This window comes from Cetorhinus maximus, unplaced genomic scaffold, assembly GCF_964194155.1.
Source record: "Cetorhinus maximus unplaced genomic scaffold, sCetMax3.hap1.1 HAP1_SCAFFOLD_561, whole genome shotgun sequence".
In the NCBI taxonomy this organism is placed as follows: domain Eukaryota; kingdom Metazoa; phylum Chordata; class Chondrichthyes; order Lamniformes; family Cetorhinidae; genus Cetorhinus; species Cetorhinus maximus.
This window is the reverse complement of record NW_027596503.1, coordinates 45,392-61,210: the sequence shown is the minus strand read 5'-3', so window position 1 is coordinate 61,210 and position 15,819 is coordinate 45,392. Positions and strand designations below refer to the sequence as shown.

The 15,819-nt window shown below is 45.6% G+C and overlaps 1 protein-coding gene across 1 annotated transcript in view; it reads right to left on the bottom strand.

Moving 5' to 3' along the window:
- The window catches only part of LOC144674118 (cytochrome P450 2K6-like), a 45,175-nt gene that overhangs the window by 13,487 nt on the left and 15,869 nt on the right, over positions 1–15,819 (bottom strand). The window contains exons 3-5 of the mRNA XM_078535625.1: positions 13,751–13,900; positions 7,126–7,286; positions 3,482–3,655 (exon numbers count right to left, since the gene is read on the bottom strand). Coding sequence (XP_078391751.1) covers positions 3,482–3,655; positions 7,126–7,286; positions 13,751–13,900 — 485 coding nt within the window. The remainder of the gene's footprint in view (positions 1–3,481; positions 3,656–7,125; positions 7,287–13,750; positions 13,901–15,819) is intronic.

Below are 15,819 nucleotides of genomic sequence, written 5' to 3'. Positions count from 1 at the left end.
CACTTATTTCATAAGAGTTGGTCACCCTGCTGACAATATTGGATTGTCATGAAAGACCAATTGGTTCTTTCATGTCACTTGGGGAGAAAGTGACTGCTGCCCTTATCCAGGCTGATCTATATCTGACTCCACTCCCACATTAACATGATTGACTCTTAAAACTGCCCTCTGAGGTAGCCGAGGTGAAGTAGTTGGAATGGCGGGTTGCAAATATCATACCCCAGTTCACAAAAGGCCAGTGGGATAAACCCAGCAATGACACGTCAGCCGATGCTGACTTTTAGAGTCCATTTGGTAAAGTGTAGAGTATTAAATGAATACCAGCACAGACTTATTAAAGATAAATCATATTTGTCTAACTTGATTGAGTTCTTTGATGAGGTAATGGCTGATAAGGGTAATATGATTGATTTTCAAAAGGTGTTCCCAGAGTTCTGAATAATAAACTTGTGAGCAAAATTAAATGAGATGAAATGGCAGTGCGTACACTAATTGACAGGAAGCAGAGATTAGTGGTAGTAAATAGTTGTTTTTCAGACTGGAGGGAAGCCTATTCCCACTGTTTGGTATTAGGTCACTATAGTAACTGTAGCTTTAATGAATATAGTGACTGTAGCTTTAAGACTTATTGGTCTGAATATTACCTTTAGCAGGCAGGTGTGCGCGATCGGCGAGCCAGGGAGCGGTTGGGAAAGGGACCCCAACCGTACTCGTTCCCTGACCGCAATTTCACGCTAGCTGACCCATTAACGGCTAGGCAGCGTGAAACGTGTGCTGAAAAGCTCAGCACTGTGGGGGTGGGAAGAGGGCGGGTGATGACGTCACCACGGGCGCAGGTGAGCGCTACGAGAAAGCTCCCTGAAGGCAGGCAGCTGCCTCAGGAAGTTGCAGACCTGAAAATGATCAAATAAAGATTTCAAAAGCTGCAAAAAAATTTCCATGCATCACAATCAAGCATCTGAAACTATTGCTGATAAAATTGCTGTCCACAAATATTTATTTTAATTTTATTTCATAACGGAAATTTCATCCCACCTTTGGATGAGGTTTGATGATAAATGCAAAGGCCACCTCCATCCATCCACCAACCATAAGGTTGGATGGGCCACAAAAAGATGGGAAACAATTGCACCATTAATGGGCTTAAATGCCTTCTTGATTGTCAGTGGGCGCGTTTCCGACTTTTACGTGCGACTGCTGAACGAAGTATCGCATGAGAGCATGATGACATTGGGACGCTCACCCAATGTCTTCTCGCGCGATGTTTTGCCCGATTGGGTCGGGTGCGCGCCTCAGACATAAAGTTCTGCCCATTCTGTTATATAGTATCACGTGACAGTGTGAACGAATCAGTTCTAAGCGCAGGGAACCTTAGAATGGGAGTTCTTCTTCTAGTTGTGGAGTTTGATGGAGGCATGTAACTGCTGCTGCAGTCTGTAAATAAAGTTCGATGTTTCTAATGAGAAACCTACCTGGAAAATGAAGTCCATAACAAACTGGCGACAAGGATAACATGGCTGACAAGGGATGTCAGGGACAGCATAAAAGCTAAAGAGAAAGCATACAATGTGGCGAAGAGCAGGGGATTGGGAAGCCTACAAAGACCAACAGAGGACAACTAAAAAAGAAATAAGGAGGGAGAAGATTAAATGTGAGGGTAAACTAGCCAGTGATATAAAAGAAGATTGCAAGAGTTTTTTTTAAAATATATAAAGGGTACGAGAGAGGCAAAAGTGGACATTGGGCTGCTGGAAAATGACGCTGGAGAAGTAGTAGTGGGGAACAAAGAAATGGCGGAGGAACTGAATAGGTACTTTGCGTCAGTCTTCACGGTGGAAGACACGAATAACATCCCCAAAGTTCAAGAGAGTCGGGGGGCAGAGGTGAGTATGGTGGCCATTACCAAGGAGAAGGTGCTAGGAAAACTGAAAGGTCTGAGGGTGGATAAATCACCTGGACCAGATGGATACACCCCAGAGTTCTGAAGGAGATAGCTGAAGAGATAGTGGAGGCATTAGTGGTGATCTTTCAGGAATCACTGGAGTCAGAGAGGGTCCCAGAGGACTGGAAAATCACTAATGTAACCCCCCCTGTTTAAGAAGGGAGTGAGGCAAAAGACGGGAAATTACAGGCCGATTAGCCTTACCTGGGTCGTTGGTAAGGCTTTAGAGTCCATTATTAAGAATACTTGGAAGTGCATGATAAAATTGGGCAAAGTCAGCATGGTTTCATCAAGGGGAGATCATGCCTAACAAATCTGTTAGAATTCTTTGAGGAGGTAACGAGTAGGTTAGACAAAGGAGAGCCAATGGATGTTATCTACTTGGACTTCCAGAAGGCTTTTGACAAGATGCCGCACAGGAGGCTGCTCAGTAAGATAAGAGCCCATGGTGTTAGAGGCAAGGTACTAGCATGGATAGAAGATTGGCTGTCTGGGAGGAGGGGGTCCTTCTTAGGATGGCGGCCGATGACTAGTGGAGTTCCGCAGGGGTCAGTGTTGGGACCACAACTTTTCACTTTATACATTAATGATCTAGATGAAGGAACTGAGGGCATTCTGGCTAAGTTTGCAGATGATACAAAGATAGGTGGAGGGACAGGTAGTATTGAGGAGGCGGGGAGGCTGCAGAAGGATTTGGACAGGTTAGGAGAATGGGCAAAGAAGTGGCAGATGGAATACAACGTGGGGAAGTGTGAGGTCATGCACTTTGGCAGGAAGAATAGAGGCATAGACTATTTTCTAAATGGGGAGAGAATTCAGAAATCTGGATTGCAAAGGGACTTGGGAGTCCTAGTCCAGGATTCTCTTAAGGTTAACTTGCAGGTTGAGTCGGTAGTTAGGAAGGCAAATGCAATGTTGGCATTTATTTCGAGAGGATTAGAATATAAAAGCAGGGATGTGCTGCTGAGGCTTTATAAGGCTCTGGTCAGACCACATTTAGAATATTGTGAGAAATTTTGGGCCCCGTATCTCAGGAAGGATGTTCTGGCCCTGGAGAGGGTCCAGAGGAGGTTCACGAGAACGATCCCAGGAATGAAAGGCTTAACATATGAAAAACGTTTGAGGACTCTGGGTCTATACTCGATGGAGTTTAGAAGGATGAGGGGGGATCTGATTGAAACTTACAGAATACTGAAAGGCCTGGATAGAGTGGACGTGGGGAAGATGTTTCCATTAGTAGGAGAGACTAGGACCCGAGGGCACAGCCTCAGAGTAAAGGGAAGACCTTTTAGAACAGAGATGAGGAGAAACTTCTTTAGCCAGAGAGTGGTGAATCTATGGAATTCATTGCCACAGAAGGCTGTGGAGGCCAGGTTATTGAGACCGAGATAGATAGGCTCTTGATTGGTAAGAGGATCAAAGGTTATGGGCAGAAGGCGGGAAAATGGGGTTGAGAAACTTATCAGCCATGATGGGCTGAATGGCCTAATTTCTGCTCCTATGTCTTATGGTCTTATAGGATCTGATTAAGCATGGTACCTCTTTCTGTTTGACCAGAAATGCCTCAGTGTAGTTTGTCACGTCATTTTCATTCAGCTGCTTACGAATCTTTGCAATTGTAGGAATCAAAAATGCCATCACTTCCTTTGTTTGATCCATGACTCTCTTGTGGGCTCCAGGTAGAAATTTCAGAAAGGGCAGTGCATTAGTTATCTGTAAAACACAATCAAATATTTCAGTTATAGGGGACAATAGCACAGTGGTAATGTTACTGTTCTGGTAATCCAGAGGCCTGGACTAATGGTCGAGAGACAGGAGTTCAAATCTCACCATGGCAAGGAGAGCATTTTAAATTCAATTGGTTAATAAATCTGGAGTAGAAAGTGAGTCTCAGTAATGATTATCTTCAAACCATCAGATTGTCATCAAAGCCCATTTGGTTCACTAATGTCCTTCAGGGGAGATAATCTGCCATCTTTACCTGGCCTGGCTAACATGTGACTCCAGACTCACAGCAATATGGTTCAATCTTAGTGACCTATGAGATGGCCCAGCGAGCCACTCATTTGTATCAAACCGATGAATAAGAACAACACTGGATAGACTGGCTGACATCAACCTGGAAATGACAAAGGCACACCCAGCCCAGTCCTCCTTACTAACATCTGGGGGTGTTGTATCAAAATGGGGAGAGCTGTCCCAAAGATTTGTCAGCCTAACATAGTCATACTCACAGATTATACCTTCCAACAAATGCCCCAGACACCACCATCATGTGGATATGCCTGCCCCATTGGCAGGATGGACCCAACAGAGTTGACAGAACAGTGGTGTACAGTCTGGAGGCAGTAGCCCTTGGAGTCCTTCACACTGGCTCTGGACCCCATGAAGTCTCATGGCATGAGGTCAAACATGGGCAAAGAAACCTCCTGCTGATTACCTCCCCAGCACCATCACTCAGCTGATGAACCAGTACTCCATGTTGAACACCATTAGGAAGAAACACTAAGGGCTGCAAGGCCACAGACTGTATTCTGAGTGGGGGTCTTCAACGTCCACCGCTAAGAGGGGCTTGGTAGTGCCACTATTGACCGAGCTGGCTGTTTCCTGAAGGACATATTTTCCAGACAGGGCCTGTGGAAGGTATTGAAGGAACCAACAAGAGGGAAAAACTACCAAGCGCCATCCTCAACAAACTATCTGTCGCAGATATACCTGTCCACGACAGTATTGAGCACTGCACAATCCTTCACACTGCAGATATGCTCCATTGTGTTGTGTGACATTACCACCATAATAAATAAGATGGACCCAGAACAGGCCTAGCAACTCAAAACTGGGCATCCATGAGGCATTGTGGACCATCAGCAGCAGAATTTTATTCAGCCACAATCTGTAACCTCATGGCCTGGCACATCCCTCACTCGACCAATGCCATCAAGCCAGGGGGTCAATCTTAGTTCAATGAACAGTGTTGGGGAGCTGGACAGGAGCAGCAACAGATATGCCTAAAAATGAGTTTCCAACCTGCTGAAGCTACAACACAGGACTAAACGCATGCTAGTCATCTGAGGCAGCATATTATAGACAGAGCTAAGCAATTCGACAACCAATGGATCAGATCAAAGCTCTGCAGTCCTGCCACATGCAGTCATAAATGGTGGTGGACAATTAATCAGAGGAGGAAGCTCCACAAATATCCCCGTCCTCGATGATGGGAGAGCCCAGCACATAAATGCAAAAGTCAAGACTGAGCATTTGTAACCATCTTCAAACAGAAATGCCAAGTTGATGATCCATCTCGGCCAGCTCCTGAGGTCCCCAGCATCACAGATGCCAGTTTTCAGCCAATTCGATTCACTTCACGTGATATCAAGAAATGACTGAAGGCACTGGATACTGCAAAGGCTACGGGCCCTGACAACATTCCGGCAATAGTGCTGAAGACTTGTGCTCCATAACTTGCCGCGCCCATAACCACGCTGTCCCAGTACAGCTACAACACTGGCATCTATCCCACAATGTGGAAAATTGCCAAGTAGAAAATCAGGCAAATCCAGTTCAGTCAATTGCCACCCTATGAGTCTACTCTCAATCATCAGCAAAGTGATGGAAGGGGTCATCAACAGTGCTATCAAGCAGCACTTGCTTAGCAATAACCTGTTTACTGATGCCCAGTTTGGGTTCCTCCAGGGCCACTCAGCTTCTGACCTCATTACAGCCTTGGTTTAAACATGGACAAAAGAGCTGAATTCCCGAGACGAGGTAAGAGTGACAGCCCTTGACATCAAGGTAGCATTTGACCAAATGTGGCATCGAGGAGCCCTAGCAATGTGAAACAGGGGAAAACTCTCCACTAGTTGGAGTCATGCCTAGCACAAAGGAAGATGGTTGTGGTTGTTGGAGGTCGGTCATCTCAGCTCCAGGACATCACTGCAGGAGTTCCACAGGGTAGTGTCCTCGGCCCAACCATCCTCAGCTGCTTCATCAATGATCTTCCTTCCATCATAAGGTCAGAAGTGGGGATGTTTGCTGACGATTGCACAATGTTCAGCACCATTCACGACTCCTCAGATACTGAAGCAGTCCATGTCCAAATGCAGCAAGACCTGGACAATATCCAGGCTTGGGCTGAGAAGTGGCAAGTAACATTCACGCCACACAGGTGCCAGGCAATGACCATCTCCAACAAGAGAGAATCAAACCATCACCCTTTGGCATTCAATGGCATTCCCATCACTGAATCCCCCACTATCAACACCTTGATGGTTACCATTGACCAGAAACTGAACTAGACTAGCCATATAAATACCATAGCTACAAGAGCAGATCATGGGCTAGGAATCCTGCGGTGAATGACTCACCTCCTGACTCCCCAAAGGCTGTCTACTATCTACAAGGTAAAAGCAAGGAGTGTGATCGAACACTCTCCACTTGCCCCTATGAGTGCAGCTCCCATAACACTCAAGAAGCTTGACACCATCTAGGACAAAGCAGTCCGCTTGATTGGCACCACATCCACAAACGTTCACTTCCTCCACCATTGACGGACTGTGGCAGCAGTGTGTACCTCCTACAAGATGCACTGCAGGAACTCACGAAGGCTCTTTCGACAGCACCTTCCAAATCCACGACCACTACCAACTAGAAGGACAAGGACTGCAGATAGATGGGAACACCATCACCTGGAAGTTCCCCTCCAAGATACACACCATCCTGTCTTGGAAATATATCACCATTCCTTCACTTTCACTGGGTCAAAATCCTGGAACTCCCTAACGCACTGTCGGTGTACCTACACCACATGGACCGCAGCGGTTCAAGAAGGCAGCTCACCACCTTATCAAGATCAATTAGGGAATAAATGCACCCCATACATCCCGTGAATGAATATATAAAAAAAGTTGGACTAAAATCCAGAATCTCTTGTAATATTCTATTGGAATCGGGTCCTAAAACCCATTGTATTATTCAAAATGAATAAGACCCTGAATCACATTGTATTATCCTATTGGAATAAGTTTTTGAAACCCATGTGGGACCTGAGTTCCTTTGTCCTTTCTTTCACCATGAAGCAAACATCATCATTTAATTTCTGAAGTATCAGTTAGTTTCAGCTTGGCACATTTACCTGAACGGGACAATGATTGTGTCCTGCAAAATGATGACATATTTGGCCTTACCTCAACCATTGGACTTGATTTGTCCTTTTGAATTTCATGCACAGTTGTCAAGAATCTCCTGAGGGATTCATCTTCATAATCAAATCGTTGTTGAAACAACAGAACAGCAATGATATTAGCAGTGGCTGCGTCCAGAGCATTTTGAGGTTGGATAGGCTGACCTGGATGACAAGAAAAGCTGTTAGAATATATGATTCTGAACTTCAATTAATCCAACAACAGATAAATTATACAACATGTAAATCAGCCGCCCATTATGTTAATGGAAGAAGTTGGACAGGGTGTATAATGGGCAGGTGATTAGTCAACACTTTTTTTCTGCTCCCACTAACGGGCGCTTCTGGTTCTGCTAAATATTTCAACTGTTTTTGCAGTGCCAAACATGTTACGAGACACCAAGTCAGGGGTACAAGATGGAAAGAGAGAAGAATTCATGGGCTGAGTATTAAGTGGGGGAGGAAGCCAGCCCATCGACATGGAGCGAACCCACTTCGTTCCAGTCCATCCACCCCCACGCCCCCAACAGCCATAACGTGCTGCTGGAGGGCTAAACAGGGGTAGTGTGAGACTTCTGCCCCTCACTGCAGCTCCACCAGTTCCAAGAGTGCATTAGTGGGTGATGCCAAGACTCCACAAGAAGGAAGAAGAGGGCCCAGTAGATCCCGGAGACTAGTAAGTCCTGCACCTTGGGCAGGGAGGGTTTTGGCAGGTTAGGGAGGAGGGAGGTGATTGGTGGAGTGGGGGTAGTGAGTTTAATGTAACAGGTGGGTCAAAAAGAAGTCTGGGATATCTTAGCGGGACTGACCCCAATCCTCAAAGGGCAGCCCGCAGAGATAGAGACCAACCCTCCCTTTGTTCCCACTCTTTGAGGGATCTGTTATTAAAAATCGGGCTGCCCAATCCCACCTGCCTGCCCATGCCACACCCATATTATGGCATGGGCAGCGCATTATCGGGGTTAATTGGCTTGGTAACAAACCATTGACCCTTGATTATCAATTTGAATATGGTAGATGGACTGCCAATTTCAGTGCCCGCCCACCACCACCCCTGCTCCAATATAACCAAGGGGTTATAATGAAACACAAAACCTTAATAACCCTGTCAGAGTGTTCGGTTCCACACTACAGGAAGAATATTGAGGCTCATGTGTGCAATGCCAATTCACCAGGATGCTGCCTGGTATGAGGAAATAGAAAGTCTTATTTGTTATGACCGATGCAGTTGGTAAAGCGGAGTTATTTAAAAATCTCAGAGGGAAACTTTAAACAACTGTCATAACCTATAATTTTAAGTGTTATGTTTGAGATGCAACTCTAAATTCAGGAATCAGACCACCAGTTCTCGAAGTTTTACATTAAACTAAATTAAAAATTTTATTAATTTACACAGGTTAAAATGTATATATACACATGGTACAAATTATGGCTGTCATAACTTTTAACAAATTGCCAAACTAATCTCCATTAAGGCAACAGCAACCCATAGACTCAAACGAACACCAGGCAAAGCATTTTCTCCTTACAACTTCAAAATGAAGTTCTTTTTACTTTGGTTGCTTGCAGACACAGTGGTAGGCTTACAGGCTTTGATCTTATATTGCCTCTGCTCTGCACACCCGAAAATTGCTGAAGTTATACCTATTGCTTCATTGAATGTTAATTCGTATTGTATCGACAACCACTGAACTAAACCTCTCTAACAATAAAACCCCTTTCAAAGTACAATTTTATAGTAATATAAACATATTGCTTGGTAGCTGCTAGAAAGGCGTCAAGTTTTTACCCCACTTCTTGAATGGTCTATTCAAAAAATGCAAATGCACCTATCTGTCTTACATATCAAAACGAGTTCATATCAAAGCACCCAGGCTAGCTGCCTTTAATCCAATTAAGACATGCTCACAGACTAAACCTCTATTTTAAAAGAAAAATATTTTCCAAGATATTATACACATAATAGCTTCATGACATATTGACTAAAGACTGAACCAAATGCCCTGTTTCCATCTTGTATCCATCATGCAACCTTACAATATTGTGCATGTTGCTCCATTTCATTTGGATAGTTATGGTTATTCTCCCCCTGATCTACATTCTTTAGTTTATCTTGGCCCAGATTTTCATCACGACAAAGAGCTTCTCCGTCATGACAAAAATAGTGGAACTATCTGAAAATCCTAAGTCCTGCCCCTGAATACGGCACTTCTCATTATCACGGGAGACAAGCTGATTCTCCTTAATGATTTCAATGCCAGAATTGGAATAGACAATAAAATCTCTGGAGAGACAGGATTGGCAAGGAAGGTGTATGGAAAGCTAACACCGACAAAGTCCCCCTTCTGATGAAATGCCTAGAACATGGTCTGAACATACTGAACACCTTATTTCATCAGAGAGACGAGTAAAAGACCCCATGGCAACACCCTCGCTCCAGACATTAGCACCTGCTTGACCATGTCATCATCCAAGCAAGGGACTGCAAGGATGTTCACATCACATGTGCCATGACAAGAGCTGACAGCTGCTGGAACAACCATTGCCTAACCTGGGCTACTATCTCCATCAACCTGGACAATCAATGTTGATAGGCTCAAGGGCTCTGCGAAGAAATGCCTACCCAGGCAGTGTCTCACAAGTGACCTGGCCATGTTCAACGAACAGGAACCACAAAATGCCCACAGTGTCTGGTCTGCCCTAAAATCTGCCATAACCATCACCTGCAAGGATACTCTTGGTTTCTCCACCAGGAAACATCAAGACTGGTTTGACGAGAACGACCAGGAGATCCAGGAGCTGCTGAGTCACAAGCGCAAGGCATTCCTGAACCAGAACCACCGCCAAAATTCAAGGGAAAGAAAACAGGTCTACAGACACATGAAGGCTGAGGTCCAAACTATCATCGATGCATTCACAGAGGTGTATGAAAGAATGAGCCCTAGGCTAAACATCTGGAAGACAAAGGTCCTCTACCAGCCTGCTCCCACCGCGCAACACTGCCCCCACCCCACCCCCTCCAGCTATTGAGATCCACGGTGCACCATTGGACAATATGGATAATTTCCCAGACCTTGGGAGCCTCCTCTCAGTGAAGCGAGATATCAACAACGAATCGCCGTCAGTGTGCCAGCGTAGCCTTCGGCCGATTGAGGAAAAGAGTGTTTGATGACAAAGAGCTCGAACCTGGCATCAAGCTCATGGTCTACAGGACTGCAGCGCTACCTGCCCTCCTGTACGCATCAGAGACATGATAGTATGTAGCAAACAGCTTAAATCCCTGGAGAAATATCACCTACGATGCCTCCTGCAAATTCAATGGCAGGTTAGGTGCTCCAATATCAGAGTCCTCTGTCAGGCCAACATCCCCAGTATAGGCACTGGTTATGGTTAATCAGCCATGTTGGCTGGGCCACATCATCTGCATGTCTGATACAAGACCACCAAACCAAGCTCTCTACTCCGAGCTTCGTCATGGCAAGCGGTTACCGGTAGGGCAGAGGAAACATTTCAGGGACCTCCTCAAAGCCACCTTAAAAAAATACAACGTCCCCACCGATATGTCGGAATCTCTTGCTCGAGACTGTTCAAACTGGAGAAGAAGCATCTACGAAGGTATCGGCCATTCTTAACGTCTCCGACAGGTCCAGGTGGAGGCCAAGCACAAACAGTGGAAGGAGTGGACCAAAATCTGAGCATCCCACCCATCCTCCTCATCAAACTCTTAGTCACCTCAGAACTGACAACCCCGGAGTGGATGAAAGTCATCCTCGGTCCTGAGGGACTGCCAAAGAAGGAGAAGATGGAGTCCAGTCCCCCCCACCCCGCAACCAGGGACCGAAAATCGGAAGCTCGGCAGACATTTTTAGAGGTTGTGTTTGTGGAGCCAGTGATTCTCCTAACTCTGTGTACTTGACCCTGGAGCAAAAATCTGGGCACTTATGTTTGAAATACTCCAGCCTAAAAATCCCACTCTTTCCTGCCTGTTCTCTACAATAAACTCAAGACTCAATGTCAACTCTCCCACTCTTTTCCTATGGCCTCAGTGCTTAGAATTCTTTGTCTTCCAAATTCTCTTCCCATCCTGGTCTTTAAAACCCAGTTTGCATTACTTACCTTGATTTTTCACCTCATCTCAACCTCTGAGTTCTCTTATCCTCCCTAAATCTCTCTCCCTCCATACGAACTCCCCATCCCATATTTATAGCCATTCCCCTGACCTTGCCATCTCATTTGGTCTTGCTAATCGCATTGTATGAATCACAGATAAGGCCATCTCTGATTACTTCCTTATCACTCTCCACCTACGTCCGCCATCCTCACCCTGGCGATATCTCTTTCTGTATCTGTCCCTGGAAAAAACCGTCCCCCAATTCACTTCCAACTGCACTCTGAAATCCAAACTATCTCGCCTTCCATTCACCATGACATTTCCTTAGCTATTGGTTAACTCAATGGTACCCTCACCTCCATCTTTGATGTGCTAGTCTGCATTAACCATTATCCTCTCTCAGCCTGGCCATTCCCCCTGATATGACCCACATCTCCACTCTCTGAGGCCCATGGAATGTGAACATGGAAGACAATTGCTTTAGCCATGCACCACCAGATTTGCTTGGACCACTTAACACATTATCAGGTCTTACTCTCATTTGGTAAAACAGCTCACTATTCCTTGATCATCCTGGAATGCAAAGATAACCCCGGCTTCTTTTCTCTTCTGCAAACTATCACATGAAATCCATCTCCCTGTTGCCTCCATCCTCACCTCCAACAATAAATGAGAGGAGCTCATGGATTCCTTTGTCACTATGATGGAAACCATCCAGTCAGCTCCCTCTACTCTGTCCCTCCCTTCCATGAGTCCACTTGGCCAAACCTCCTCTAAAGTCCCTGGCTGCCCTAATCCCTGAACTCACATCTTTCTCTACTTTCTCTTCTATCTCTTCTCATGCCCTCTCTGAGCTCATCTTGTCCACTGGACCCACCTCCTACTCCCTTCACCCTATTCCTGCAAAATTACTGACCACCAGAATTCCCCTCCTGGTCCCCATGTTAATGATTTCTTTAAATTTACCATCATTTCCCCTCTCCTGAAAAAAAAAACCTTGGCCATAATTTTCCGGCCCCTCCTGCCAGTGGGATCTTCCCTGCCAATGTTAATGCACATTTGAGTGGCTCGCTGCATTCACCGCATGGGAACCCGCCACAGCGGGGCTGGGAAATCATGGCCATTGACCCCACATTTCTTGCAAACCAACATCCCTCCTTCAACCTCCCTTTCCTCTCCAATGTCCTCGAATATGTTATCGCCCCTCTTCCCATATTTTCCGAAACTGCATGTTTGAATCCCTGCTATCAACATTCTGTAGTGTTGCTGTACTGTAAAGTCAAAAGCCTGGTCAAAGTCAACATTGACATCCTATGTGAGAGTTACAAAGGTAAACTATCCCTCCTCATTCTTCATAACCTGTCTGCAGCCTTTGACATGGTTGACAACACCATCCTCTTCCAACGCCTCTCCACTGTCATCCAGCTGAGCAAAACTGCTGTCACCCAGTTTCATTCTTATCTTTAATCACAGCCAGATGTCACTTGCAAAATTTTCCCTTCCGTGCACGTGTTTCAACAAAATAAAGTCTTTATTGAAGTTGGGGCTCTCAGCCAAGCCTCATTATGTGTGACTTTGTTGAAACAGGTGCACAGAAGGGCAACAATGCTTGACTGATAGCTTTCCAAGCTTTGTTTCTGTGATCTATTTTGTCATTGGGTCAATATTTATGACACAAGATAAAAAAGTGCCAAGTGCTTATAGTTTCTGTTACTGATAGTCTAATGATCTGGTTGATTCACACTTTTATAGATTGGTGAAGCAACACTTTTTAAAGAAAATCATGAATGACTTTTTTTTTACATTTTCACACGTGCCTTTGTTACTATCGGGTTCATTAGTTCAATGCAGAGTATTTACTGGGTGCATTGGCATGGAAATGCTGTGAGTTGGAATGGGGGGGTTTAAGTGGTCATTGGGGGCTGGTGGGGGGCATGGATGGCATTATTTGTCATGGATGTGGCATGGGGAGTGGTTGGGGGGTTGAGGGGGTGTGAAGGGTGAGGGCTAGAGGGCCTAATATTTAACAAAACAACTGTCACTTAGTCCCAGAGAACTGAGGTGGGTCTGTTAAACAGCCCGCCTTGCCACTCAGCAGCTCCTGTATCCATTTCTGATCTGCGTCTGGGTGTGGTGGGCTTGACTCCATATTGCACACTTCCCCCAGAGCTCAACTCGTGCCATTCGGGGCACTTACCCCCGAGGTGGGTGCACCAAGCCGTGAAATTTCCCGACTCAAGCTACCCACCTCGATGGTGAAAACCCGGCTCCATGTCTCCTTATGTGGCTTTGTGTTTATTTTTATTTTGCTCCTGTGAAGTGCCTTGGGACATTTCATTATGTTTAAGCTGCTGTATAAATATAAGTAGTTGTTCACCCCTGGCCCTTTTCCCTATTTGTTGATCCCTGTACCATGAACCTCGATCCCATACCTGGTTTCTCAACTTTAAAAGTGAGTGAGATCTGAAACATGTGGCGAGTGAATCACAATTCAACCAATTAAAACGGTTAAACTCACCATTGTAAGATTTGAATAAATTGACCAGGAATCCCGCTTCTTCAATGATTTTCACTTCAATTGATTTCTTGCCCATTCCAAAATCACGTAGAGTTGTTAATGTGAATCTGCGCATTTGTCTCCACAATTCACCTTCTGAGAAAAGTATACCTACAATTGTACCAGAAATAAACTTTTAATCTGTTTGCTCAGGTAACAACCCACACTCTTGAGACTAAATAACAAACCTATTCTGAGATCTGATAGGAGTAGGAGTTGACCATACAGCCTGTTGAATCTGCTCTACCATTCAACATGATCATGGCTGGTCTTATGCTTCAATTGCACTTTCATGGCTGCTCCCCATATCCATGGTTTGCCTGTGAGATCAAAAATCTGTCTATCTCAGCCTCAAATATACTCAACAATAGCGTGCACACAATCCTCTAGGGGAGAGAATTCCAAAAATTCACAACCCTGTAAGTGAAGAAAATTCAACTCATAGTTCCTTTGGGTACTACAGGCCAGTCCACAGTACCATGGATGCCTCAACTGTATAGGGGATAGTGGGGTTGGCGGGGAGTTGGGGGGATGGAGCTGCAGGAGGAAGACTGGAAAAGCAGTAGTGACAGGGGATTTTTTTTTAATTCATTCACGGAATGTGGGCCTCACTGGCTGGGCCAGCATTTATTGCCCATCCCCAGTTGTCCTTGAGAAGGTGGGGGTGAGCAGCCTTCTTGAACCACTGCAGTCCATGTGGTGTAGGCGCTCTCACAGTACTAGTAGGGAGGGAGTTCCAGCATTTTGACCCAGTGACAGTGAAGGAACGGCGGTATATTCAAAGTCAGGATGGTGAGTTGATTGAAGGGAAACTTCCAGGCGTTCCCATCTATCTGCTGCCCTTGTCCTTCTAGATGGTAGTGGTCGTGGGTTTGGAAGGTGCTGTTGAAGGAGCCTTGGTGAATTCCTGCAGTGCATCTTGTAGATGGTACACACACTGCTGCTACTGTGTGTCGGTGGTGGAGGGAGTGAATGTTTGTGGATGTGGTGCCAATCCAGCGGGCTGCTTTGTCCTGGATGGTGTCAAGCTTCTTGAGTGTTGTGGGAGATGCATTCATCCAGGCAAGTGGGGAGTATTCCATCACACTCCTGACTTGTGCCTTGTAGATAGTGGACAGGCTTTGAGGAGTCAGGAGATGGGTTACTCGTCACACTATTCCTATCCTTTTACCTGCTCTTGTAGCCACAGTATTTATATGGCTAGTGCAGTTCAGTTTCTTGTCAATGGTAACCCGAGGATGTTGATAGTGGGGGATTCAGTGATGGGAATGCCATTGAACATCAAGGGGCGATGGCTGGATTCTCTCTTGTTGGAGATGGTCATTGCCTGACACTTGTATGGTACAAATGTTACTTGCCATTTGTCAGCCCAAGCCTGGAAACTGTCCAGGTCTTGCTGCATTTGGACATGTGTCTGAGGAATCACGAATGGTACTGAATATTGTACAATGATCAGCGAACATCCCCACTTCTGACCTTATGATGGAAGGAAGGTAATTGATGAAGCAGCTGGGCCGAGGACACTAACCTGAAGAATTTCTGCAGTGATGTCCTGGAGCTGAGATGACTGACCTCCAACACTCACAACCATCTTCCTTTGTGCTAGGCATGACTCCAACCAGTGGAGAGTTTTCCCCCTGATTCCCTTTGACTTAATGTTTGTTAGGGCTCTTTGATGTCACACTCTGTTTCAATTTCGTAGTTCTCCCATTGAAACCGGAAGAATTTCCAATTCATTTTCACATCTCCCTTCATCTCCATCGGAGTCGGTACTGTAATTTTCAAACCCATTCTGACTCACCCAGCAATCAAGGTTCTGATAAAGTCGCAGGCTGAAGTTTGAATTATACTCTGCTGTTTGATGTAGTGACTGGCTCTTTAACAACTATCAAAATCCACTCAATTGCAACTGCACGCTCCTGACTCCATGGGCAGGATTTTGCCCTTGGTGGGCGGGCCCCACCGGCTTGGTGGCGGGCGGGCAGCCGAACTCCGCCGCTGAAACAGACCCGCCGCCATTTTGAGTGGGT